General features: G+C 38.1%; 1 protein-coding gene and 1 pseudogene across 1 annotated transcript; one reads left to right on the top strand and one right to left on the bottom strand.

Annotated features, from left to right (window-relative positions):
* Window positions 1–2,435: 2,435 nt before the first annotated feature.
* Window positions 2,436–2,870, bottom strand: LOC110202346 (large ribosomal subunit protein uL24 pseudogene; annotated as a pseudogene).
* Window positions 2,871–13,435: 10,565 nt separating this feature from the next.
* On the top strand, window positions 13,436–27,183 carry RSL1D1 (ribosomal L1 domain containing 1). The gene is made up of 9 exons (XM_020978393.2): window positions 13,436–13,581; window positions 15,339–15,478; window positions 18,456–18,594; window positions 20,434–20,582; window positions 20,674–20,775; window positions 23,801–23,894; window positions 23,982–24,083; window positions 24,863–25,048; window positions 26,052–27,183. Exons 1-9 carry the CDS (start codon window positions 13,531–13,533, stop codon window positions 26,274–26,276), a joined length of 1,188 nt encoding a protein of 395 aa, XP_020834052.1. The 5' UTR covers window positions 13,436–13,530; the 3' UTR covers window positions 26,277–27,183.
* The last annotated feature ends 705 nt before the right edge of the window (window positions 27,184–27,888 follow it).

Here is a 27,888-nt window from a genome sequence, read left to right on the forward strand (position 1 = left end):
TACACAGATCTCCTTCAACATTTCTCATTTTCTTTTCCTATCGTATTAGCCAATCTGATAGGTGTGAGGTGGTACCTCAGAGTTGTTTTAACTTGCACTTCTCTATGTATTAGTGATTTGTAACATTTTTTCTTATGAATATAGGTTTGATTTCGTTGTCTGACAACTGCCTGTTCTTATCCTTTGACCATTTATCAACTGAGTGACTTGTATTCTTATGGACTGGCTCAGTTCTCTATATATTTGAGAAGTCTATTTTCTTTAACCCTTTAACAGTTTTACTTTGAAATGTGTGTCATTTCAAAAAAATAGAAAATGTTTTAAAGACACATCTTAAAAGTAATAATGTATTGTAAATTTGTGGGTTTTTCCCTGCATTGAAATTTTGATAATACAATATTGCATCATAAACAGTATATATATTGTAAATAAGTCATTACATGCACATATCAGAAATACTTGATACAAACATTTTTCCCCAGTTTTTTGCTTTCCTTCTAATTTTGGCTGCATTGATCTTGTTTGTATAAAACTTTTAAAATTAATAATATAATCAAAATTATCCATTTTACCATTTCCAATGCTCTTTATCTCTTGTTTGGTCCTAAATCCTTTTTTTAATCCATGGATCTGACAGGTCAACTATTCCACGTTCCCCTAGTTTGTTTATGGTATCACTCTTTATGTCTATATCATGTACCCATTTTGATCTTATCTTGGTATATGGTGTGAGATGTTGGTCTCTTCAGACTTCCCCAAACTCATTTGGCCTATCACCCCCTTTTCAAAAAGAATTACTCAGTGTGCCCCCCTGGAAATCTACTTTCTTTAACTCTTAACAGTTTTTTTAAAAATTTGTGTCATTTTTTTGAATTTTATTTTTTAAAATTTATTTATTTTTAGTTTTCAACAATTTCTTCCATAAGATTTTGAGTTTCAAATTTTCATCTCACCCCTCCCCCCACCCCAAGATGGCATGCATTCTGAATATCCCTTTCCCTAGTCTGCCCTCCCTTCTATCTCTCCCTTCTTTCTCTTATCCCCTTCCCCTTCTACTTTCCTGTAGGTCAGGATAGATTTCAGCACCCCATTTCCTGTATTTCTTATTTCCCAGTTGCATATGAAAACTTTTTTTTAAACATGTGTTTTTAAAACTTTGGGTTCCAAATTTTCTCCCTTCCTCCCCACCCACCCTCATTGAAAAGGTAAGCAACAGGTTATACAGGTGCAGTTTTGCAAAACACTTCCATAGTAGTCATGTTGTGAAAAACGAACTCTATTTCCCTTAATCCTATCCTGCACCCCCCTCAATTTATTCTATTCTTTCTTTTGACCCTGTCCCTCCTCAGAAGTGTTTGCTTCTGATTACCCCCTTTCCCAATCTGCCCTCTTTTCTATCATTTCCTTGCTCTCTTGTCCCCTTCTCCCCCTATTTTCCTGTAGGGTAAGACAGATTTCCATACCCAATTGATCGTGTATGTTATTCCCTCCTTAAGCGAAATCCTATGAGAATAAGATTCACTCATTCACTCTCACCGTCCCCTGTTTCCCCTCCACTGTAAGAGCCTTTTCTTTTCTGCTTTTTTTGTGAGATAATTTACTCCTGTCTACCTCTCCCTTTTTCCTTGTCCCAGTATAATCCTCTCTCACCCCTTAATTTTATTCTCCAGATATGACCCCTTCATCTTCAACTCACCCTGTGCCCTCTATTTATCTATCTATATCTATATCTATATCTATATCTATATACATACATATAATTTTTTCCCTCCAACTACCGTAATACTGACAAAGGTCTCATGAGTTATAAATATCATCTTTCCATGCAAGAATGTAAACAGTTCAACCTTAATAAGTCTCTTATGATTTCTCTTTCCTGTTTACCTCTTCATGTTCCACTTGAGTCCTGTATTTGAAAGTCAAATTTTCTATTCATCTCTGGTCTTTTCATCAAGAATGCTTGAAAGTCCTCTATTTCACTGAATGACCATTTTTTTCCCCCGAAGGATTATACTCAGTTCTTCTGGGTAGGTGATTCTTGGTTGTAATCCTATCTCCTTTGCCCTCTGGAATATTATATTCCATGCCCTCTGGTCCCTTTATGTAGAAGCTGCTAAATCTTGTGTTGTCCTGATTGTGTTTCCACAATACTTGAATTGTTTCTGGCTGCTTGCAATATTTTCTCCTTGACTTGGGAACTCTGGAATTTGGCTGCAATATTCCTACGAGTTTTCCTTTGGGGATCTCTTTCAGGAGGAGATTGGTCGATTCTTTCAATTTCTATTTTGCTCTCTGGTTCTAAAATATCAGGGCAGTTTTCCTTGATAATTTCTTGAAAGATGATGTCTAGGCTCTTTTTTTGATCATGGCTTTCAGATAGTCCAATAATTTTTTTTTTGTTCATTTTAGAAATTTAATTACAGCCATGTAATTTTTTACTCTTGCATTTTCTCAGTAGTTTCTTCCTTATATTTGCCCTTTTCCTTTCCCACTTGGCGAGATTTGGCTTTTGTTCAAGGATCTTTTTGTGATCTTTGTCCAGTTTTAGCCTTGTGATAACCACCTTGCTAGGAGGAATGCCCACATGGACAGGTGTACCATTAGCCTTCTCCTGCTGCACATGCTCAATGTAGATCACATACTTCTTTCTGTAAGCCTGGACTACTTTGCCAATTTGCTGTCCTTTGTAGTGTCCTCGAACAACCTGGACTTCATCATCTTTTCGAATGGGCACGGAGCAGACATTGTACTTCTGTCTCAGCTCCTTAGAAAGAGGAGAAGACATAATTTTCCTCTGTATGTGGGAAGGGGCATTGAAATGCCTCTTGCGGTTCTTGCTTGGGTCAGAGGTCACAAGGATTGAACTTCATTTTGACCTCACAGCCACATCGGAAGAGAAGAGCGATAGTCCAATAATTTTTAAATTCTCTGTCCTGGACCTATTTTCCAGGTCAGTTGTTTTTCCAATGAATTCACATTGTTTTCTAATTTTTCATGCTTTTGGATTTGTTTTACAGTGTCTTGATTTCTCATAAAATCACTAGCTTCCAAGTGCTCTATTCTAATTTTCAAGGAAGTATTTCCTTCAGTAATCTTTTGGACTTCCTTTTCCATTTGGCCAATTTTGCTTTTTAGGGCATTCTTCTCCTCATTGGCTTTTTGGACCTCTTTTGCCATTTGGGTCAGGCTATTTTTTAAGGTGTTATTTTCTCCAGTATTTTTTTGGGTCTCCTTTAGCAAGCTGTTGACTTGTTTTTCATGATTTTCTTGCATCACTCTCATTTCTCTTCCCAGTTTTTCCTCTACTTCTCTTACTTGCTTCTCAAAATCCTTTTTGAGCTCTTCCAAGGCCTAGGACTGATTCATATTTTTCTTGGAGGCTTTGGATGTAGGAGCTTTGATTTTGTTGTCTTCTAGTCGTATGTTTTGATCTTCTTTGTTACCAAAAAAAGATTCTATGGTCTGACACTTCTTGAGAGGTTTGCTCATGATCCCAGCCAGTTACTTGAGTTATAAACTCTTTATTAAGGTAGAGGTCTGCTTCCAGTGTGGAGAATGTATTGTCCCAAGCTTCGGGGGTTTGTACAACTGTTTTCAAAGAGATTTCTAGGGACCTGTAAATTTTAAGTTTTTCCAAGGCAGCATGACAAAGGGTGAGATGTTTATTCCTTTCGTGGCCTGTGCTCTGGTCTATGAGTGATCACAAGCACTCTTTTCTATCTTGGAACTGTGAGGAAGATTTCTTATCCACAGCCACTACCAGCTCCAACATGCCAGCACTCCTCCACACCCTAAGACCACCCCTCAGAATGGTGACCCAGATCCAAGCACTGGCAAAGGAAGAGACTCCTGCCTCAGCACTGGCAAAGAGATCCCAGCAATCCTCCTCTGATCAGCCACTTGATTCCCCCTCAGTCTGTGGGCTGGAAGCTCAGGAGGCAGCCACCACTCCGGAGCCGTGCTTGCTTGGGAACTGAGGCTGAGACCTAGCTTCTCTCTCACCACAGAAACAGACTTTTCCCACTGACCTTCTAAGTTGTCTTTGGCATTCGTGGGTTGAGAGGTCTGGAAACTGCCACAGCTGCCCACGATTCAGTCCTCTGAGGCCTGCTCCAGGTTCACTGAGGCCTGAATGCCCACACCAAACTGCGCTCCTTTGCCCCCTGGCACGATATACCTTTCTGATCAACCATCCAGGTAGTCTTGGGCTGTAAATTTGTTTTACTTTTTGTGGATTCTGCTGCCTTAGAATTTGTTTAGAGCCATTTTTTTATAGGTATTTGGAGGGGTTTGGGGGAGAGCTCAACCAAGTCACTGCTTTTACTCTGCCATCTTGGCTCCGCCCCAATTTGTGGCATTTCAAAAAAATGTAGAAATTTTTTTTTAAAAATGACATTTAAATTTAACAATTTAGGGGCAGCTAGGTGGCACAGTGGATAGAGCACCGGCCCTGAAGTCAGGAGGACCTGAGTTCAAATCCGGCCTCAGACCGAACACTTGACACTTACTAGCTGTGTGACCTTGGGCAAGTCACTTAACCCCAATTGCCTAAAAAAAAACCACCAAAAAACTAAATTTAACAATTTATTGTAAATTTATGGGGTTTTTCTCCTGCATTGAAATTTTGATGATGCAATATTGCATCATATAACTGTATAGTATTGCATTGTAGACAAGTAATTACATGCACATATTCCTGCCTATGTGTGCTAGACTTTCTGACAATGCACAATGCCTTGCCTGCCAACACTTGCTTGTTAAGACCTGCCCGTCTCCACTTCAGAAGCCAAGACCTTTGCCCCTTTTGACAAAAAGAATTTGGCTCCCATTTGTCTGTGGCCCCCGAAAACCCTTAAACTTTTCCTTGTCAACTCTCCTTATCTCCCTTTGAAAGTCCTGGCTCCACCTTTTGATCTTATGTAGATGCCTTTCAAACTTCTTCCTTCCAGTTCCCTTCATTATCTATTCCCATTGTCTATTCAATCTCTCAGACCTTCCAATCAGAATTCTCACGTAGACCCTTTTCCTAGCCCCTCCTCTGGCCACCCAAAGTTACTTTAGTGTATATAAGATCCACCCTGGCCCCCATTCAAATACTGAGACTCTCTCATGCCCCCTCACCCCTACTGGCGTTACTAATGTTCAGATTCCTTAAGAGTCTGGCCTGTATGGTTTATCTCTAATAAACTTTTCTCTGGCTGAAAGATTTGGGTTGAATTAATTCAGGCAGGGCCCATGTCACAATCTTGGGGTTCCAGCACCCCTAAACCTCTAGACCTCATCATGTGGACTTGACCACTGATCAGTTATAACTTGCATTTTGTGTGTATTTGGAAAATAATGTAATCACTGTGACTTAACTCTGTTATACAACAGATGAAACATGTATGAATGGTTTTCCAAATTTTATCTCCTCTTCTTTCCTTATGCTTCCACTGCCCCCTTATTTTTATTCAATGCCCTCCAGTTGCACTCGAGGTTACTACCCTCCCCCCACATTGTTCCAGTGTTCCTCTAGGAGGTGGTATTGCCCATTTTGGGAACTTCTGGCCCACTCTATACCTAGTTTTTGCCATATTGTTTTCCAGTATTCCCAGCAGTTTTGGTCAAACAATGAATTTTTGTTCTAAAAGCTTGGATCTTTGGGTTTATCAAACACTAAATTACCATGGTAATTTTCTACAATGTATTGTGAACCTATTCTGTTCCACTGATCTACCATTCTATTTCTTAGCCAGTAACAGATTATTTTGATGATTTGCTATGGCTAGGCTACCTTCCTTCACATTTTTTTTTCCGATTCCCATTATATTCTTGCCCTTTTGTTCTTCCAGATGAATTTTATTAGTATTTTTTCTTGTTCTATAGAACATTTTATTAGTTTGTATGGCACCGAATAAGTAGATTAATTTAGGTAGAATTGTCATTTTTGTTACATTGGCTTGGCCTATCCATGAGCAACTGATATTTTCAAAATTGTTCAGATTTGACCTTATTTGCATGAGAAGTATTTTATAATCATGTTGATGTAGTTCCTACATTTGTCTTGGCAGATAGATTCCCAATTATTTTATATTGTCTACAATTATTTTAAATGGAATTTCTCTATCTGTTGATGCTGGACTTTGTCTGTAATATGTAGAAATGCTGATGACTTATGTGGGTTTATCTTATATCTTGCAACTTTGCTAAAATTATTAATCATTTCAACTAGTTCTTTTAATTGATTCTCTAAGTATACAATCATAGCATTTGCAGAGTGATTATTTTGTTTCCTCATTGCCTATTCCAATTCTTTCCATTTCTTTTTCTTCACTTATTACAATAGCTAGCATTTCTAGTACAATATTGAATAATAGTGGTGACAATGGGCATCTTTGCTTCACCTCTAATCTTATTAGGAAGGCTTCTAGCTTATCCCCATTGCATATAATGCTTACTGATGGTTTTAGATAGATACTATTTATCATTTTAAGGAAAGCTCCATTAATTCCTCTGTTTTCTATGTGTTTTTAATAATGGGCGTTGTATATTGTCAAAGGCTTTTTCTGCATCTGTTGAGATAATCATATGATTTCTGTTGGTTTTGTTACTGATATGGTCAATTATGCTGATGGCTTTCCAATATTGAACCAGCACTGCATTCCTAGTATAAATCCCACCTAGTCATAGTGTATGATCCGTATGATATATTGCTGTAATCTCCTTCCTAGTATTTTATTTAAAATTTTTGCATCAATACTCATTACGAAAATTGGTCTGTAGTTTTCTTTCTGTTTTTGCTCTTCCTGGTTTAGGTATCAGCACTATAGCTTGTGAATCTATCTGGCCCTGAGGATTTTATCTTATGAAGTTTGATGGCTTGTTCAATTTATTTTTATAAAATGGGATTATTTAAGCATTCTATTTCCTCTTCTATTAATCTGGGCAATTTATATTTTTGTAAATATTCATCTATTTTGCTTAGATTTTCAGACTTGTATATAATTGGGCAAAATAGCTCCTAAAAATTGCTTTGTGTCTTCATTGGTGGTGAACTCACCCTTTTCACTGTTGATACTAGTAATTTGGTTTTCTTCTTTCCTTTTTAAATCAAATTAACCAGTTTATTTATTTTTATAAAACTCACATCTAGTTTTATTTACTAGTTCAATGGTTTTCTTACTTTTAATTTCTCTCCTTTGATTTTTTAGGATTTCCAATTTGGTGTTCACTTGGAGATTTTTAATTTGTTTTTAGGTTTTTTTTTTAGTTGTATGCCCAATTCATCGATCTGATGTTTTTCTATTTTATTTATGTGTTTAGAAATATAATTTTTCTCCTAAGTACTGCTTTGGCTGCATCCTATAAATTCTGGTATGTTGTCTTGTTGTTGTGCCTATGATATATTCTTTGATCTATTTATTCTTTAAGATTAAATTATTTCATTTCCAGTTAATTTTTTAGTCTATGCACTGGCATTTATTGAATGTAATTTTTATTGTATTACATCTGAAAAGGATGCATTTCTGATTTTCTGCTTTTGGTTGTAAGGTTTTTATGCCCTAATATGTGGTCAATTTTTGTGTAGGTGCCATATACCACTAAGGAAAGGTATTCCTTTCTAATCCCACTCAATTTTCTCCAGAGGTCTAGCATATCTAATTTTTCTAAAATTCTCTTCACCTTCTGAAACTTCTCTCTTTTATGTTTTGATTAGACTTATCTAGTTTTGAGAAAGGAAAGTTGAGATCCCCCACTTAGTTTTACTGTTTCCTCCTATAATTCATTTAACTTCTCCTTTAAAAATTTAGATGCTATACCATTTGGTGCATGTTTAGTATTGATATTATTTCATTGTCTATGGTTCCTTTTTAGCAAGATATAGGTTCCTTCTTTATCTTTTAGTTAGATCTGTTTTTGCTTTTGCTTAGTCTGAGATCATGATTGCTAATCTTGCTTTTTTTTTTAACCATAATAAATTCTGCTTTAGCCCCTTAACTTTACTCGTTGTGTCTGTATGCTTCAGATGTGTTTCTTGTAAACAACATATTGCAGGACTCTAGTTTTTAAACCATTCTATCTGCTTTCATTTTATGGGTGAGTTCATCCCATTCACATTTAAAATTGATACCTATGTATTTCCCTCTATCCTATTTTTCTCTTGTTCATCCTTTTCTACCTACCTTTTACCCTGTCCCTCCTCACAAGTGCTTTACTTCTGACAACTGCCTCCCCCAGTTTATATTCCTTTCCATCTCCCTTCGATCAGTCTCCCTCCCCATTCTCTTATCCTTATTCCTTTTTACTTCCCTGTAGGGTAAGATAGATTTCTATATGGTTATGTTATACCCTGTTTGAGCCAAATCCAATGAGAGTAAGGTTCAGGTGTTGCCCACCACTTCCTCATTTTTCAAATCTCCCTTTCTCCTCTTTTGTAGTTCTATTTTTTTTGTAGATTATCTACCCCCATTCTATTGCTCCCTTCTTTCTTCTTCCAGTGCAATAAGTCTGACCCTACTATAATTGATAATCCATGGTTGTTAAAGTCGATTTTCTTAAAGTAAAAGTATGACCATGACACTGCCACCTACTCAAACTACAGTGACTTCTATTGTCTTTTGTCATTGTTGTTGAGTCATGTCCCACTTTTCAGGACTCTGTTGACCATACTGTTTATGGGATTTTCTTGGCAAAGATACTGTAGTGGTTTGCCATTTCCTTATCCAGTAAATGAAGGCAAATGGTTAAGTCACACAGCTAGTAATTGTCTGAGGCTGGATTTGAACTCAGGTCTTCCTGACAATAGGCCCAGCCCTCTATCCACTGAGCCACCTAGCTGCCTCCTTCTGTTACCTTTAAGATTAATTAAAAACTACTGTTTGGCTTTTAAATCATTTCATGACCAGGCTTCCATCTACTTTTCCAACCTGGTTAGTCATTACTCATCTTCTAGCACTTTGCAGTCTAGCCAGATTGGCTTTCTGTTCCTCCCAAATGTTTCCTGTTTCTATCCTTTGCACTAGTTGTCCCGTGTCTAGAATGCACTACCTCTGAATCTTCATTTCTAGTAAATTTTGTTTCCTTCAAATCTAGGCTCAAATACAACTTATTGCATGAAGGTTTTTCTAACATTAGGCTGCTAGTGTTTTTCACCTCTCCAACCCCTCCAGTTACCTTGTATTTATTTTGCCTATATTTATGTTTTCCCGCATTGCTCCCCCCAACCCTCAATATTATCCGTGGAAATTCCTTGAGAACTGAGATTGTTTCATGATTGATTTGCTAATCAGATGGGTGAAGTGGAGCCTCAGAGTTGTTTTAATATGCTTTTCTCTTATTAGTCTTGGAACACTCATATAGTTGTTGGGTTGTTAATGCACATTTCATTTGAAAACTCCCTGTGCAGATACTGTGGCTAATTAAAGAATGGATGTATGTGTATGTGTGTATGTGTAATATGTGTGTGAATTTTCTATATGATTTAGTTGTCAGACCTTTATATCAATATTAGCTACAAAAGGTAACTGTTTCTTTTCTAATTCTATCTTCATTAATTTTGTTTGTGAAAAAACATTTCAATTTTGTGTTTAATCAAAGTTATCCATTTTATCTTTGATGATCCCCTTTCTCCCTCTACATATCCATTTTTTACCTAGCCATAGTTGTGAACAGTATTTCCTTCCTTCCTTCTCTAATTTTCATAAGACTTTTTATATTAACTTCATATATCCATTTCCTGCTTTTCCTTCTTCAGTTTATTGACTCTCAATCCTTGATGACCTCACACTCCCAATCAGGACCTCCTATGTCATTATTATTGCTTGCTTGTAGCCCAGACAAGCTCTGCCTAAGAGATAATCTTCTAGCATGAAGGCACATCAATTCACTACTGGTGGAATTGTGAATTGGGCCAGCTATCTCAGAAAATGATTTGAATAACACAAAAAAATTACAAAAGTTTTCAGACTCTTTGACCTAGCAATCCATTGATAATAAGAAAACCCCAACTGGTACAAAATAGTCATAGTACTATGTACCCAACAACTGTGGGATCCCTGAACAAATTGTGATTTATGAATATATTAAAGGAACATTCTTTTGCCTTAAGGAATGAAATATGGGAAGATCTGCATGAACTGAATAAAGAAGAACCAAAAGAACAATTACTGCATTAATGTAAATTACATTTTAAATGGCAAAAAAACTTCAATTATAATCATTGGTTAATGTTGGTACTAACTTATAAAACATGCATTTCATTTTTAACAAACAGAAAAATAGTGATATTAGGTATGTGTATTATCAGATACAATCATTCTCTTGTTTTACTTAACTGTTTTGGGGGAGAAAATACTCTCGTAGCAACAAAGAGAAGAATGTACAGTTCAGTATCCAAATTATTTACTTTTTTTTTTCAGATTCTGTCTTGTCCCTGACTTTACTTCACTACCTAAGTTTAGGATAGGTTCCCTCCAATGTTTTCCTACCCTTACATTTTCCCTGTGCCACAAGACTTTTAATTGCTTTATTTTGTTTGCTAGCACAACTATTATATTTTTGTTATTTATTACTATTTTTAAACTACAACATTAATTTTTCGGCATCCTAGAATGCACACCTTTGCCTTAGGCAACAAAACTTATGGGAACAAAGATTTCAGAATGCTAATCCAAGCAGTGAAAAATAATGACTTCAAGAGATTGATGCTGAAACACACCTCCCATTTTTCGACAGAGAAAATGGAAAAGGGATGCACAAGGAGATAGGCATTCTCAGACATGGCCAATGTACTGACCTTTTTTTTTTTTCTGGACTATACATATTTGTTATAAGGGAAGGATTCTATTGGAGGGAGAAGGAAAGTTAGTAGGTAGCAATATATACACTCAAAAAAGCATCCAAAAACATTTTTAAATGCATGGAAGAAAAACTGCAGAATGGGATACAAATGGAACAACTGTGTTATTAATTTGTTAAATTATATATTTTTCAGTATATATGGATATTCATATGTGTGTGTGTGTGTGTGTGTGTGTGTGTGTGTGCGTGCCCTACTCAGATGGATCTGTGACTTCATCAATTTGGGAGTTCTTTACAATAATAAAAATTGCATCCCATCCATGCTTGTCCATCCTGTGCAACTCATCCATGTCTTCCCACAGGTACCCCAGAAAGTTCACCCAGTGTGCTAGAGCCTTTCTTCTCCTTTGTTTGACACTGCAAAGTATCAGTGGAACACTTTCTTCCTTCACATGACCAGCACATCTGCTCTTCCTATCATAATTCCTTGATGATATCTTTTATTCCTGTTTTTCAGAGTTCCTCATTGCTCATATATTGCATTCTGCTCATACCCACCATGATCCTCTTCAATTCCTTCTATGTGATGCCCACGTTTAGTTCTTCTAAGGCAGTTGTATTCCATGGCTTAATACCATATAGTAATACCCTGAGCCTCTGGGGTGAAAGGAAAGGACAAGTATCCCCAATAATTATGATACAAGTGAGAACAAGATGAGTGCAAAGTAAAGATCCGGGCAAAATGCTAAGAAAAATTTGAAGAAGGACGGATATTGGTTGTACTATATATTACTAGGGATAGTAATGCCTGCACACTTGTATTCCTTCTTCAGTCAGGTGGAGTGATTCTATTTCTTCATGGAGGTAGAATTTGAGTGAGACCTTCCCCAAACAGAGGGCAAAAAGGAGTATATTCCATGCATGGGAAAAGTATAAGCAAAGGCATAAAGTTTCAGATGGCATTAAGATTGAGTAGTCCAGTTTGACTAACATAAGCAATATGTGAAGGTGACTGTGAATATGTGCAGGTAAATTATAAACTCCTTGAGGTCAGATTTTCACTTTGCCTTTTTATACTTTGTCCCTAGCTCTGTGCCTTCAATACAGAAGGTGATTAATAAACACTTGTTGGATTGAATCCATTGGGTATAGTGTGAATTAAAGTTAGGCTGATAGACAGTGGACTCAGATTGTGAAAATCCTTAAAATGTCAGGCAGGGGCTTATACTTTATTTTGGAGGCAATGGGGAGTCACTGACAGATAAGTGGTGGGCCATGATCAAAACAGTCAAGGCATTAAGACAGGAAGTGTAGCTTCATGGAGAGTTAACCTTAAGGGCAAAGAGATCTGTGTTGAAGTGTATCCTCAGAGATATGGATGTGTGCCTCTGGACAACTGACAGCCTTTCAATGCTCTAGGTAACTCTTAAAGCCTATAAATTGTGAAGGTGCTAACCTAAATATATAGGACTTTTCTCCAAAGGAATTCCTTATACCAATAAATAACAGGCAAATCAAATCACTTGAATTCTCTGACCACAAGTTCCCTAAATAGCAGCAATTCTCTTTTCTCTATTCCACAAAAGGCTTTCCTTACAAGAGCCCTGCGAGGAAGGCGGCATTATCTTCATTTTCCAGATGAGGAAACTGTGGCCGGACACTTTGAAGTTGCTTCAGGGGCAGCAAAAACTGTAAGGGTTCGCGTGAAAAATTTTGAGGTTCTGTACCTGAATGATTTCAGAGGGAGTGAAATGCTGGGATGGTGGCAAGATATACTGCAAGAGTATAAAGAGGTTGGCAATTGCTTGGATGTGTAGTGTTAGAGAGGAATCAGGGATGTCTCCAAGATTAGGAGCCTGAGATTCTGGGATGACGGTAATGCCATTAACAGAAAGAATAAGAAGTCGGCTTTGGTCCACAGATTTTAAAAATGCTCTTATTAAGCAAAGATGGTACTGTAATGGGTTTCAAGGAAACCTAAAAAATAGGTTTCAGTTCATGCTGCACTTAGCCAGTACAACTCCCCACTCCTCCCGCCCCCAATTTAAGAGCAAAATGCAATTACAACAGAACCGCAGTTCCAACATTAACAGAAAGAAGAAGAAAAAATTAATATTAAGTCTTGTTAGCTTCCCAAGATGAAAAAGATGTGACGAGGCTAGAGAACATGAGACTTGAAAACATGATACACATCTAATTGCAAATGACCTTAAAAGCTATCTGGTCCAACACCGTTCTGTCCCAATGGTCCCAGGACGTGCCCCTAAGAGATGAGGTGACCGCAAGGAGTCATCTTGCCACAGGCTCAGACCCGGCGGCACCTCTCCGCCCTCAGGGTGAGGCTTCAGGACTTCACTGGCCTAAAGGGACAGAAAAACACAGCGCGAACAGAGAGCTCGACAATTAACGGGCTAAAGACTTAAGAGGCATTGGTGGAGGTTGCTGGGTGGGGGTTGGGGGGGTTTGGATACCAACATTAGCGAGAAGGCACGTCCGATTTTCCACAACGTACCGGACACAGAACCTGAAGAGAACTAAATTAACAAACAGTGGCGCAAGCGCAGGCAACACAAAGCAACTTCCGGCCTCAAACTCCCAAGGAAAGTAGCGCGGCGCAGCGAATCCTACCTCATTTCCGGCGCCCTTTTTGGTAACCGGAAGTTAGAAATTGCGCATGCCTTAGGGGGGCTTCTAACTGCCTCCTGCGGTTCTCTTTCCTGCACCTTCAGACACGTGCAGCCGGGGAAAATGGGTGCTCTGGTGGATGAGAAGGAGCCTCAGCTCGTGTCACACGAGCAGGTAGGACTGAGCGGGCGACCCCCACAGATGTGTGTCTGGGCTGAGGTTGGGCGGCCGGGGTGGGGGTGGATTCCGGGACAGGCCGCAGCCGCGGGGTGAGGCTGGAGACCGAAGATACGAAGCGGGGCCGGCCTGGGCCCGGAGCCCCCGCGGCCTTGTTCCCAAGGCTTCCCTCCATAAGGAGCGCGTTTCTCAGACCCTCCACCCGCCCGTCTCCTTGCTGGCGAGCGTGACGAGGGGAAGGGGCCCCGAGGCCGGGCCGGGCGGGCTCTCGAGATCATCGTTCGCTGTCTTCGCCCCGGCAGCCTAAAACCACTGGAGCCCCCGGCCTGTGATGTGGCCTCTGCCCACGCGTGTCGTCCGTGGCCCGAGGTAGCAGGACGAGGGTAGAGTTTGGGGCCCGGACTGATTGGACTGGCCAGTCTGGCCATTTGACGCTTGACGTCCACCTTCTGCATAGTGGCCCTCCTCCATTCCCCTTCCTAGACTCGGCTCTCGCCTGTTTCACAATTTTCTTTTTTCCTTTTAGATGTCATCCCTCCCTCTCCCCTTCCCCCCATTAAATGGCCACCTCTGCCTAGACCATCAGGAGGCAGCGAGGTGGCTGGTGGGTAAGAGCGCTTGCTTTGGGATCAAGAAGACCTGAGTACAAGTCCTGCCTCAGACACTTAATAGCTGTGTCACCCTGAGCAAGTCAGTTAACCTTGTTTACTTCAGTTTCCTCATCAGTCAAATGAGTTGAAGGAGGAAATGGTAAACCACTCTAATATCCTTACCAAGAAAACCCCAACTGGAATCATGAAGAGAATGAATGACATGACTGAGTAACAGCAGTGTAGAAGATTCTCGAATGTATCTATGTTCAGTTTCAGTCTCTCTCCCTGAGCTCCACTTTTGGACCTCCCGTCTACTTGAAAGACATTTCTATCTGGGTATCTATCAAGCCCTTCAAACTTTAAGATCTACAATTCTGCATTGACAAAGACCAGTACCTGAAGTGCACTCCCTTTTCATCCCTGCCATGCCATTCTTACAATCAGCTAAGGACCAGTTCTTCCATAACTCCTTCTCATGTACTCTTTCCTTCTCAAATTTTTTTTATTTTGGCCTTTTCCAAATTCTACTTTGCCCTTTTTTGTGTACTTGTCAGTACTATATGATTTTTCATCTTTGTACCTCTGTGCCTAGTAGAGTGCTTGCCCAGGACTTAATAATCGGGTTGAGCTTGTTAATTGGTGTTACTATTTAGATACTACCTTATTGCTGTGGTGTTGGAAAGTGGTGGGGAGAATTACTATTGTGAGCTAAATTTAAAGACTTCCTAAGTGTGGAAAGTTTCATTGGTTCAACAGTCATTTATTAATCGATTGCTTTTGCATGCAGCTAGCCAGGTCCGTGTACCTGTGAACAGAAACAGTCTGTACTTTTTCTTCTATACGGGATTTATGGAAGGGCATGGACAAAAATTGGCCAGTATGATAGGGTATGGATGAATGGTATGTAGTCTTGTAGTAATTGGGGAATACTTAATGAATGCCAAATGCTTAGGTGCTTCTGGGGCACAGAATAGGTACTTAATGTTAATTGAACTGAATAAAATGGCTTTAAAGGTTTTTGTCAATTCTGAGATTATACAGCAAATGTTAAAATGTACGACCTGCCCAGCAGAAAAGCATACATTGGAAGAAAAAAAATGAATCTAATGCTGAATCATATAACTGAACCAAATTTAAGCATTCTTTTTTTAATCTTTGTAGATCAGAAAGGCTACAGAAGCTTTGTTGGGATATAGAAAGAACAAACAAAACGCTAATACATTGCTTTTGAATGAAAATGAGAATGTGTTTTTAATGGTGACATTATGGAAAATTCCCCCAAATGGAAAAGAAATCAAAATGTAAGTTCTTCTAAAGTTCTAAGTTTGCTATTGATTTTAAATGCTTTGTTTCTTTGTCCTACTAGCAAATGCTTTTTATTACTTGCCACTACTTGGCAGTTTCAATAATAACAGTAGCTTATACACATGTAGTGCTTTATAGTTAACAGACGGCTACATTTGCATTATCTCACTTGTTCTTCACATCATTCCTGAAAGTTCAAGACAAAGAGGTTAGGTGACTGACTCAAGATTACTCTTTTTTTATTTGGCAGAGCTAGAACTTCACAATCCAGTTTACTTTATTTTAACCATTCAGTCTTCCTTGCAGTGAATTTTCTTAGCCTTCCAGTAGCTTCATCCCACTTCTACTTAAAATCCAGGATTTTATTTGTATCTGAGTGATAGGAGTGGGGAGTGTCAGAAGAACGCCCTCTCTTCCCTTTTCTCTCTATTCTGTCCTACTTGGTGAACTCATCAGCTCCCTTGGGTTCAGGTATCCTCTTTATACAGATGATTCCCAGGTGTAGTCTCCTAAATGCCAGTCCTGTGTCACCAACTCCCTTTTGATCATCTGAATTGTCTTTTAAGCATTTCAGAATCAACATGTCCAAAACAATCTTCTCTCTCCTCTCAACTCACCTGTATTTTGAGCTTCCCTGTTATAGTCAGTTCTGCTGTAATGCTTGTTTTGAAAACATGAATTTGTTGCAGTGGGATTGCTATATTAAGGAAACAAGTTGAGCATAATTCAGATTTTATTGGCTCATACCCAATTTCATCTGGGAGCAACAATGAGAAAACAAACTGGTACCACTTCACAATAACTCACAAGCTAGAACCCTTCTGGCCATGCTTTGGTCCACTCCACCCCTTGCATCCTTGAGTTGTGGTTGCCTTCTGAGGACATCCTTTTACCAGTAGCTTTTGACTTTTCCCTGAGGTATCCAAATCCCTATTCCTCTAATAAATGAACTCAACTGAGATAGATGGGATTTAAGGATTCAAGCAGGGAGGCACTTACTTACAAGGAGGACCCCCAAGATGAAGAAGGCAAACTGGACATAGAGGGTTAGAGGTCGTACCAAAGCTCCTGGATCACTTCTCCAGTGGTTGTGAAGAAGCCCCCTCGGCATGATGCATCCCACTTCTAACACCAGAAATGTCAACTGGGTAGAGCCCACCCATCAAAATGCAGAGAAGTTCAAGTTGGGTTGAAAGCAGAAAAGTTTTATTAGGAGGAAAATCAGTAGTGCTGAGGAACCCCAGTACAAAGGAGCCCACGGCCCAGGAGAAGCTGGGGAGATTTTGCTTGAAAACCACGAAGAGGAGGATCAGGGAGGTGTGGAAAAAGAATGGACAGTCTTTCCCAGGAACTGGTGGACATAGAAGCAGGATGTTTTGCAGGAACAGTTGACCTCTAGCCTGGTTTGGGCCAGTTTTGAGGGGCACAGCTCAGCAAGGTCAGCCAGTAGACACCACTAAGGGCATCTATGAGCAAGACTTTGGCTACTTACAGGCTCTCGATTGGCTCCTTTGAGCAAACTAGCTTACTCTATGTCCAGTGCATCTCCCTGGTAAGATAATTCATATAAAACATACATTAATCTCAGAGGTATTTCTACAGCCTCCCCTTTTGAATGAGTAGATTTTGTTGGTTTTTTTTCATGATCTTAAGAAATTAGCATATACATCTCTATTGAGGACTACCTTTTTCCAACTAAGGCTTTCTAGACCTTTCTAAGCAGATACCCAAACCATTAACTCTGAAAAAAAATGTGTCTGGTCAAGAGTTCTTAACTTGGACTCTGTGAACTTGTTTTTATGTTCTTTTTTTGTTGTTTTTTTAAAGAATGTTTTTTCCCCCTCAATTAAATGTAAATTTTTAACATTTTTTTATAATTGTTGAGTTCCTAATTCCCTCCTCTCCTTCCCTTTCTCCTCCTTGAGAGGGCAAGCACTTTGATATAAATCATACATGTACAGTCATGCAAAATATATTTCCATGTTAGCCTTGTTGCAAAAGAATAGAGACCCCCCCCAAAAAAAAACCCCAAGAAAAATAAAGTTTAAAAAGTATGGTTCATTCTGAATTCAGACTTTCAGTTTTTTCTCAGCAGGCAGATAGCATTTTTCATGTCCTTCAGAATTGTGTTGTATTATTGTTTACTGAGAAAAGCTAAGTCACTCGCAGTTAATCATTGTGTAATGTTGTTATTGTGTACAATGTCCTCTTAGTTCTGCCCACTTAACTTTGTATCAATTCAGATAAATCTTCAGGTTTTTCTGAAATTATCCTGCCCATCCTTGATTTCCTTAGTCCTGGTCTCTGCCCATCTCTAGCTTGGCAACCACTTTAAGCCATGGCAATTATATACTAAAATTTGTTTAGCCATTCTGCAATTGATGGACATTTCAATTTCCCACCAGAAAATGAGTTGCTATAAGTATTTTTGTACATATGGAATCTTGTTCTTTGATCCCTTTGAGATACAGACCTAGTAGTGATATTGCCGGGTCAAAGGTTTATATACAGTTTTATAGTCATTTGGGCATTGTTTCAAATTGCTCTCCAAAATAGATCAATTCATAATTCCACCAAGAGTGTGTTAGTGTGCCAATTTTTTGAACTTGTTTTAAACTTTGATAACTGATTACCAAAATAATCCATGATAAAAAAAATTTAAGAAGCCCTACTTTAAGCTATATTTTTAAACACATTTGGTCATATGCTTTATTTAGCCCCAAATTTGTTGGTATCTGTTTGTGATGGTTTTCTTGAATTTTGTTTTCCTATATCAGTGAGAAATGTGTTTTGTCGGTAATGAGTTATTAATGGTATCTGCTTAGTGAAATATCTTACAAATGAAAATCTTTCTTGAATAAAAAGTAACTATCAATTTCATGTTGCATTCTTTCAGACACAAAGGTTTATCAATCTGGCCTACCTGTTGGCTGGGTACTGGGACTTTTCACCAGGGCTCTTTTATTTTTACAGACCTTTGCCTCATGGTATTAGACCTGATACAAAAGAAGTTTGTTTATTTACCAAGGATGAATCCAATTTAACTTCAGAGCAGACAGAAAATTTCTATAAGCAGCTTTTGAAAAAGAATGGGATTACAAACATTACTGAGGTAAGGGAAAGTTAATGCTTTTTAGGACTTCAGAAGTGGGGAATTTGTGTGTGTGTGTGTAAGTGTAAAACCTGTTGATCCCTCTGTAAAAGTTTCTAATGTAGTTGAAATGATAATTATATTTCTTAATTCCTTTTTAGGGACATTCTGTTGAGCATTTATAAAGTACAGATAAGATAATTCTACTTTCAAAAACATGGAGAATAAATCAGGAACTGTTGCTTGGGGAAGTTCACAAATTAGAAAAATTAGTGTGTTACGTAATTTATATTTATACTTTTAGTTATTTCAGGTGCTGCCTTCCTTTATTTTGGTTTTGGACTCTTGGTTTCCTTACATTGTAAAATTTAGTAGGATTTATCAAAGTAGTTTTGCTTTTTAAAAACTTTTTTCCAGTTACATGTAAAAATATTTTTAACATTCTTTTTTCAAATTTTGAGTTCCAGATTCTCTCCATTCTTCCCTTCCTTGGCCTGTCATTGAGAAAGCAAGCAATTTGATACAAGTTCAGCATGTGCAGTCAAGCAAAGCAAACTTCCATAGTACTCATGTGGTAAAAGAAAACAGCCAAAAAAAAAATCCCAAGAAAAAACAGTTTAAAAGAGTATACTTTGATCTGCAGTCAGACTTCATCAGTTCTTTCTCTGGAAGTGGATAGTATTTTCTGTCATAAGTCCTTTGGAATTGTCTTGGGTCATTTTATTGCTGAGAATAGCTAAGTCATTCTCAGTTGTTCATCATACATTCTAGTTGTTACTGTATTTGCTGTTATCGTGTTCTACTCACTTTACTCTGCATCAGTTCATATAACCTTCCCCTACCCCCAAGGCAGTCAGGGTTAAGTGACTTTCCCCTCATCACACAGCTAGTAAGTGTCAAGGGTCGGAGGCCGGATTTGTGCTCAGGTCCTCCTGACTCCAGGGCCAGTGCTCAAATCCACTTCGCCACCTAGCTGCCCCCATAAAAGTCTTGATGTAAGTTTTGCCAGGTTTTTCTTAAAGCATCTTGCTCATCACTTCTTATTGAATAATAACGTTCTGTCACAATCATACCACAACTTATTCAGCCATTCTCAAATGATGGGCATCCCCTCAATTTCCAGTTCTTTGCTACCACAAAAAGACCTGCTAGTAATATTTTCATACATATAGGTCCTTACCTTTTTTTTTTTTTAATTTCTTTGGGATACAGACCCAGTAGTGATATTGTTGGGTCAAAGGTTCTGCACAGTTTTATAGCCGTTTGGTCATAAGTTCATATTGCTCTCCAGAATGGTTGGATCAGTTCACAACTCCTCCAATAGTGCTTTGGTTTCCCAGTTTTCCTCTTTCCCCTTCAAAATTTGTCATTTTCCTTTTTCTGTTATATTAGCTAGTCTGATAGGTGTGAGGCAGTACCTCAGAGTTGTTTTAATTTGCATTTCTTTAATCAGTATTGGCAATGAAACTGCATCTTGTACCCAGTGCCAGCCAAGTGTCCCCAGTAATCTTCTGACCAGTTGTCAGACCCCTTACGATCTGTGGGCTGAGAGCTAATCATGCCTGAGCCTGGAATGGTCCCACTCTCATTCTAGTGAGATAGACCTTTCCTGCTGACTTTCTAAGTTGTCTTGAGCTGGAACATTGTTTCACTCTGTCCTTTTGTTGGCTTTGCCACTCCAGAATTCATTTTGAGGCATTATTTTAAAGTTGTTTGGAAGGGAATTTGTGAGAGCTCAGGTGAGTCCCTGCTTTTACTCTGCCATCTTGGCTGTGCCCCTCAGCTGATGAAGGTTTTCAAAATATTTAGACCTCTTCCCAATCTTCAGTGATACATAAATTTATTTTTTGTACTTTCTAGGTCATCCCTTACACAAGATTAAAACATGAATATAAACCTTATGAAGCTAAACGGCGCCTTTTGAGCAGTTTTGACCTTTTCCTTGCTGATGAAAGAATTAGACGACTTTTACCCTCACACATAGGAAAGCATTTCTATCGCAGAAAGAAGTAAGTTGTTTTTCTTTAGTGAACTGTTGAATTATTGCTAGCCTTCCTCAAATGATTTCATGATGGTGGTTTGGTTTTGTTTTCTTCATAGGGTACCTTTATCAGTAGACCTCACAACTAAGAATTTGTCAGAACACATCAATAGAATTGTCCAGGGAACTTCATTAACTGTCACTAATCATGGTTGTTGCAAGTAAGTAATAGTGTATTTGTTTATTTAGCTTGAAACAATCTTGTGAATTTTTTAGGATATTTTGTAGATTGAATTATTTCTCCACATTGACAACAGAATCTACTCCTTACAGTTTCTGTACCACTTTTAACTGGTTAGAGTTTTTGCTTAGTGTTAACTTAAGTGTTCATTGAAAGTGTTAATTTGTGTCACTTTGAAAAGAACGCCTTAATATTTCTGTAGCTTTTTATTTGCTCCCTTTTTTAAATTCATGAATGCAGTCACTTCCCAGTTATCCAGCTTTCCATTTTATCCAAGGAAAATCTTATCAGTTCTGTTGACATTGTCACCTGTTATGCCTAAAAATTCATTTCAGGAAGCACCTAGCAAGTGCCTATGGTGTGCTAGGAATTGGGGATACAAAAACTAAGAAAGGTATTTCCTATTCTGAATGAGGGGAAAGAAGTCATCAGAGAGATAAAATATATAGAAAAATAGCAGTTTTTTGGGGGGTGGCCTAGGTAGTGGGGTTAAGTGACTTGCCCAGAGTCACACAGCTAGTAAGTGTCAAGTGTCTGAGACTGGATTTGAACTCAGGTCCTCCTGACTCCAGGGTCAGTGCTCTAACCACTGTGCCACCTAGCTGCCCCTTGCCTGATGCTTTTTAATGCAGCCAATGAAGTGAGAAACGAAAAAGTCACCAAATCATGTCTTCATGGTGTGGTTTTGTTGGTTGCTTTAATGTCCATGGCATGGTGGAAAGGGCACTACCCTTGGAGTGCAGGGACCTGGCTTTGCTTCTTACTGCCTTCAGGGCTCTTAACTATTCTAGTCGTTAAACTCTTCCTCTGTAAAATGAGAGCATTGGATTAGGTAGCCCCTGAGGTTTCTTGTAGGTCTAAATCAATGATCCTAGGAGCCTAAGAATATGCTGCTTTGGAGACAGAGTTCCTTTAGATTCACTCTGTGCCACTGTTTTCATCTATTTGTGTAGCTGATTAGGCCTTGACTGTTCTTTGGATGATTAAATGATTTGATTGAATGTAGCAGGCTAGGCTACAGTGGTACTTCGGACAGAGCAAAATTAAATTCATTGGCTTATACATTAAAATTTATTACTTTTTACATCTTAAAAAGTTTTACATCTAGTGTTTCCTTTTACTGCAATCACTTGTTTTATACAAATTTGCATGGATTTACGAGATTTTAATCACATATTCTTTAATGTTTTAGCATGAAATTACATTCTTACCACATTTGTTGTTAAAAATATCTTTGAAAAATAGTCCGTTTTCCCAAGTCTAGCTGTTATTATAACCCATAGCTTTCTTTTCCCTTCTTTTTTGGGGTGGTGGTAGTGGTTACAGACATTTATAAACAGGCAAAGTATTAAGACTTTGATAGAACCACTTTAGGGTCTTAAGTAATTATACTTTCTCTCTGACCTCTGGTGATAAAGAGGTTCAAAGGGGATACATAACATCATTTCACCATATTAGAACATAAGCAGTTTATCCTTATTTGTATTTACCTTTTTATGCTTCTCTTCGCTCCTGTGTTTGAACTTCAAAGTTTTATGCAGCTTTTATTGTTTTTATCAGGAATACTTGGAAATCCTCTGTTCATTAGAGGTCCATTTTTTTCCCATGTAGTTATGCTTACTTTTACTGGATGAGTTATTTTCGTTTTTGCATTACACTATTCCAGGCTCTCAACTCCTTTATAATGGTGGCTGCTTAAACCATGTGATCCTGACTGTATCTGACTCTTTCTTTCTGGTTTATTGGCAGCATTTTTTTTCTTGGACCTGGAATCTGAATTTTGACTATAATGTTGTTGACACTTTACATTTTAGGGTTTCTTTCAGGAGGTGACTAATGGATTTCTACTTTGCCCTCTAGTTATAAAGAGATCTGGGCAGTTTTCTTTTTAGAATTCTTGAAATAAGATTTTCAGGTTCTTCTTTTGGTCATAGTTTTCAGGAAGCACAATGATTCTTAAATTTTTTTCTTCATGATTTGTTTTCTAAGTCTCTCTTGCTATGAGATACCTTATGTTTTCTTGTAGCTTTTCAGTCTTTTGACTTTGTTTTAATAGAGGCAACTACATGACACAGGGGATAGGGCTCTGGGCCTGGAGTAAAGAAAGAACCAAGTTCAAGTCTGTCTTAAGATCCTTATTAGCTGTGTGGCCCTGGGAAGTCATTTAACCTGTTTGCTTTCATTTCCTCGAATGTAAAATGGGGATAATAACAGTACCTACCTCCCAGCATTGTTGTGGAGCATCGAATTAGATTGTAAAGTGCTTAGCACAGTAACATGCACATCGTAAGTGCTATATAAATACTAGTTGTGTTTTTTTTAGTTCTTACTTCTTCATGTCTTAGAGTCATTGGCATCTATTTGTTGCATTCTGGTTTTCAGGGAGTTTGTTGCTTTGGCAAGGTTTTACCTCTTATGCTAGCAAGTTGTTAATTCCATTTCCATGTCTTTCTTTCATAGCTCTCATTTTGTTGTCTTATTTCCCTTTAGTGATCTCATTTCATTTATAAAAACATTATTTAAAAAACCTTTTTTTTTAAACTCTTGCTTCATCTCTTCCAGAAATTCTAGTTGTGTTTTTCCTTGTGACTTTTCTTACAGATATTTTGGAGTCATTCTCTTCTGGATTTATTTCTTAAGCATTCCTGTGACTATGATAGCTTTTTATAGTAGGGTTTCTTTTTTTTAATTTGCTCGTTCCTCTACAGCAAGGACACATGTACCATGCAAAAATCCAAAATTCATTTGGCTAAGAGTGGAGAAACCAGCTAAATGTCGTTTTAATTGGTCAAAGTAAGACATTGTAAGTCAGCCTAGTATCAGTAGAACACATGCCTGAACATTTCTTCACAAAATAAAACCATATCAAAAATTTGTCCTGTCCCAAGTAATTCATACACCATTATATTTAGTTTGTGTCTTTACCACCTAGTGGTTTCCCTTTTTTATTAAAATGAGAGAAAAGTTTTCATTTTTATGCATAACTATCATCTCTTTAATTTCAGTACAGCACGTGTGGGTCACACAGGAATGCCTGTAGATCACTTAGTGGAAAATATTGTTGCTGCTGTAGATGTGCTTTCAAAAAAGTTGCCTGAGGTACTGTGCTTTGGTTGTGTCAATTCTTACTGCGTTAGAGGATATTCTTTGGATAGCATACTATTTTAAATTTTTCTTTTTTTACAGAAGTGGGAGAGTGTAAAAATTCTACACCTGAAAACAGAAAAATCTCTTTCCCTTCCAGTGTTTTCTTCATTTGTCTCCCATTTGGGTTCTCGGAAAAGTAAGGTAAACAGTAGATCTAGAGTTAGCTTTAGATGTAGATGACATAAACCCGCTAAATATTGAACTTTCTCTAATTATAGTGTAGGACGAAACCAATACAGCCATGATTTGGTAGTTAAGAATTTTCACTAGAGGTTTTTGATGGTTTTAAAATACTTTTGTATCCATGCTACCACAGTTGTGTGAGATACTTGTTTTTCTTACCAGCATCAGTTGGCTTTGGAATGTCACTAAGTTTTGAGGAAATGATAGCTTTCCACTTTGTGGGTTGTCAGAGCCCTTTCATCTTCCCCTCCCCCCATATGGAGGCAGCCTGGGGTGAACATCTGCCCTGGCACCAGAAGAAACCTTCCTGAGCTCAAACTCTGACTTTAATTGGGCATGTGACTGTAGCAGGTCACTGACCCACCCTGGGTTGGTTTTCTCATTTTCAAAATAGGTCTGTTAATTTGCATCCTTGATTAGGATGTTTTTAGCAAAATGACACACATGTAAATTATAGTAGTTGTTACTTCATGAGCTCATTAATATTTGTACAAAGCAATACAGGGAAAGAATTAGTTTTATTATTTCTGGCAGAGGGTGAGATTGAAATTATTGGGTAAGGTTTGGGAATAGTCTCTGCATAATCCATAAACGACTAAATCAGCTACAGATACTATTACAAGTAGCACCTGAAAGGCTTTGTATTAAAGATTTCTAGAGTGATACTTTAGAATAAGATGAATTTTGAAATAAAAATACTTCAAACTAAAGTTTCGCTCATTTTTGCTGATTGATAGAAGCAAAAGCAAGACAAGAAAGTGGCCGCCAAGCCTGCTCAGGCTGCCATGAAGCCTGAGAGTGAGTGTCCTTTGGATGGTCATGGGCTAGAGGCAGAAGAGAAGGGCAAAGGAGAGCCTGGCTCTGACGATGAGATTCCACAGCTGGTTCCAATTCAAGCAGCATTGCCTCAAAAGTGCCCAGAGGTAATTTTGTTATTTTCTTAAAAATGTAATGCACATATATTTATTTAAAAGAAACCTTTCTATGCAAGATTTTAAAGTAAAAAGTACTTTGATAGGAAAGGCCCAGGTGTTGGGAAGATTGCCTTATTTGGTTTTAGGTTTTGACACTATGGCTTTAGTTAATGAAATAACATATCTGGAAAAATAGTCCAGTTTTTTTTTTTAATGTGGTGAAGAATGTTCAGGAGAGGAGTTTTTTAGTAGCTGTGAGTTCACATTTCTATATTTTAGTTCTAAGAAACACTAGCCTAGTTATAAGCCTTGATTATTAGCAGTGAAATCATGAGAATTTCAAACACCATTTCCAAAAATGATTGGGTGGGATCTCCCTTTAGATTTGTTCTGTCTATCCTAGAGCATTTCTGAAGCCATAGAATTTAGGCTGCCTGGTGATTTCCACATTATAGATCACATTATGCTACATATCATTGGTTCCTTAGTCTCCTTTGTTACAGCTCTGTGTCCCACATTATGTAACTTTCTTTCCTCCTGCCTTAGGTTTCAGGTGGGCTGATTAAAAGTGAATTAAGCAAAAGAAAAATTTTTTAAAAAAGCAAATAAAGCCCTTGTCCTTCAATGTGAATTGGCTCTTTGTTCAGAAGATGTCTTATAATCTTCATTCATTTATATACATAACATCCATTGGTGTATGGGGAGGTTCAGTTGTAAGGATGAGGAAAATGAGACACCAGGCTGCTAAAGGATTGGGCAAGTGCAGAGTCAGAATTCATGTCTAAATCTTCCGGCTATCCATTTGTCCAGTACAACCCTGAATCTGCCTCCTGTGGTAAATCAAAGGGCGATCCATACTTAGAGGGGACAAGAGGTATCTTTTGTGATTAATTATGGAAATATGGAGCAGGGAAAGACTATGCAGGCTGGAGAGCACATCCTATTTTCTTTGAAGAATGGGAGCTACTTGTTTATTGCATAGGCTTAGTTAGTTGGTCTTTCTCTTTATCAGCTTCAGGAAACAGCCCTAACAAAAGAGTCTACAGAAGAGAGCCTCAGCCCTGAAACACCACAAGCTAAAACTGGTAAAAAGAGAAGGGCCTCCAAGGCGCTGGAGACTCCAAAACAGATTGGCAAAGCTTCCACAAAGGTGAAGAAGACTCCAGCCACTGGCAAATGTAAGAAGCCAAGAATCCAATCCCCAAGAAACCTGAGAAAGAAAGTAATTCCTCAGTAGAGGCCAAAGCCTTGGAATAGACTCCCAAGAAGTTAAGAGGTCATAATAAAGTAGGGAAAATTGAATGGCTTTGAAATAAAATCTATTTTTACTTGCTTTTCTAGTTACTTCACACAATGAAAAAATCAACAGATTTCAGTGCTGTATCAGTGTGCTTCAGTTCCCTTAAGATGGTGTAGCATTTGTTACTGAGCCAGTCTTCCTCATGTGTTTAAAATATGTCTGCTTTACTGATTTTCTTGCAAATATTAACTTTAGCCTTATGACTGTTTCTTGTCAGATTTAATGCATTTGTTTACTGTACTAGTAACTTAAAATAAATCTGGCTATTCCTGAAAGCACTCAGTGAATTGATACAAAGTTAATGAAGGAAAGAAGAATGCTATTTGTATTTGTAAGATCTTTCCCCTTTCTCTTTTCCCTTCTTTAAGGCCAAAAGATCCCAAACTTACTATAGAGTTAGAATATTCAGAATAGACTAGGTCTAATGGCTGAAAATACTGTTTTGGGTTTTTTTTTTAAACAGTGAAAATGTATTATGTTTGCATTCTTGGAGCTTTCACTGTTTATGATTGAAACCAAAGACAGGAAAAGAAATTTATGTGCATTCATTTCATTCCTGTACCTTTTAATTTAGTTTGACAATCCCAGAAACTAATAGGTCATTTTTAAGATTTTCCACCCAGGAACAATTTCTCAATTAGTCATAGTTTTAAAAAAGGTAGCAGAATTTAAAAAAAAATCAGAATAATGAAGGAACCACTATAAAGTTTAGACAGTTGCTATAATCTCTTTGGACTACCAGAAGACTTGGGGGTATGGCAGTATATAGTCAATATAATATGTTTATATTTTGCTTTTTCATCTTACACTTTCCTACTTCTAAATAAATGTAATTGAAAAAGTGTTTGAGTGGTGTTTAGGTATTGTTTCCCACTGAAGTTTTAGTAAGCAGTAGGATTTTTGATTACATATAAGATTGTGGAATGGATTTACTTTGTATTCTTTTGCTATGGAAGTGTCATAGCAGGGATTCTTCCTAGCCTGGGGCACCTTTCCAAGTCAATCATTAATAATCCCAGCATCTCAGAGTTGGGTGATGTAAGCAAACCTTAAGCAAGAATCTCCTTGAGGACATTGCTAGCAATTTACTGTTGCTTCTGAGCAGCCTGATCTGCAAGTTTTTCCTTCACTGAACTGAAGTCTGCCTCTCATTTTAACACATGACAGAGGGGGAAAGACATCTGACATCAGAGGACCTGAATACGTGTCATAACTGATGGCTTTCTTTACCTGTGTGACCTTCGGCAAGTGACTTAATCACTCTGGGCCTCATTTGTAAAGTGGGGATGTGCCAGCTTTATATCTGATCACTGCTCCTGGTTCCTCCCTTAAGGACTAGGTCAGGTAAATCTAAGCTCCACATGAACAAGCACAGTGGATAAAACACTGGGCCTGGAGTCAGGAAGACCTGAGTTCAAATCCAGCCTTAGACACTGAGCAAGTCATAACCTCTGTCTCAGTTTCCTCCCAGGGTGGTTACAAAGCAGTGCCTAGCACATCATAAACACTCTATAAATGTTAGCTAACATTATTATTCTCATAGGCACTG

This window comes from Phascolarctos cinereus, unplaced genomic scaffold (genome assembly GCF_003287225.1).
Source record: "Phascolarctos cinereus isolate Bilbo 61053 unplaced genomic scaffold, phaCin_HiC Scaffold_4;HRSCAF=312, whole genome shotgun sequence".
In the NCBI taxonomy this organism is placed as follows: Eukaryota; Metazoa; Chordata; class Mammalia; order Diprotodontia; family Phascolarctidae; genus Phascolarctos; species Phascolarctos cinereus.

What these genes read in the sequence shown, in the direction of transcription:
- RSL1D1 (XM_020978393.2), top strand. Translation starts at nt 13,531, where the DNA reads ATGGGTGCTCTGGTGGATGAGAAGGAGCCTCAGCTCGTGTCACACGAG. An exon ending in CATTTCTATCGCAGAAAGAA is followed by an intron (nt 20,583 to 20,673) that starts GTAAGTTGTTTT and finishes TTTTCTTCATAG; the next exon opens with GGTACCTTTATCAGTAGACC. An exon ending in ACTAATCATGGTTGTTGCAA is followed by an intron (nt 20,776 to 23,800) that starts GTAAGTAATAGT and finishes CTTTAATTTCAG; the next exon opens with TACAGCACGTGTGGGTCACA.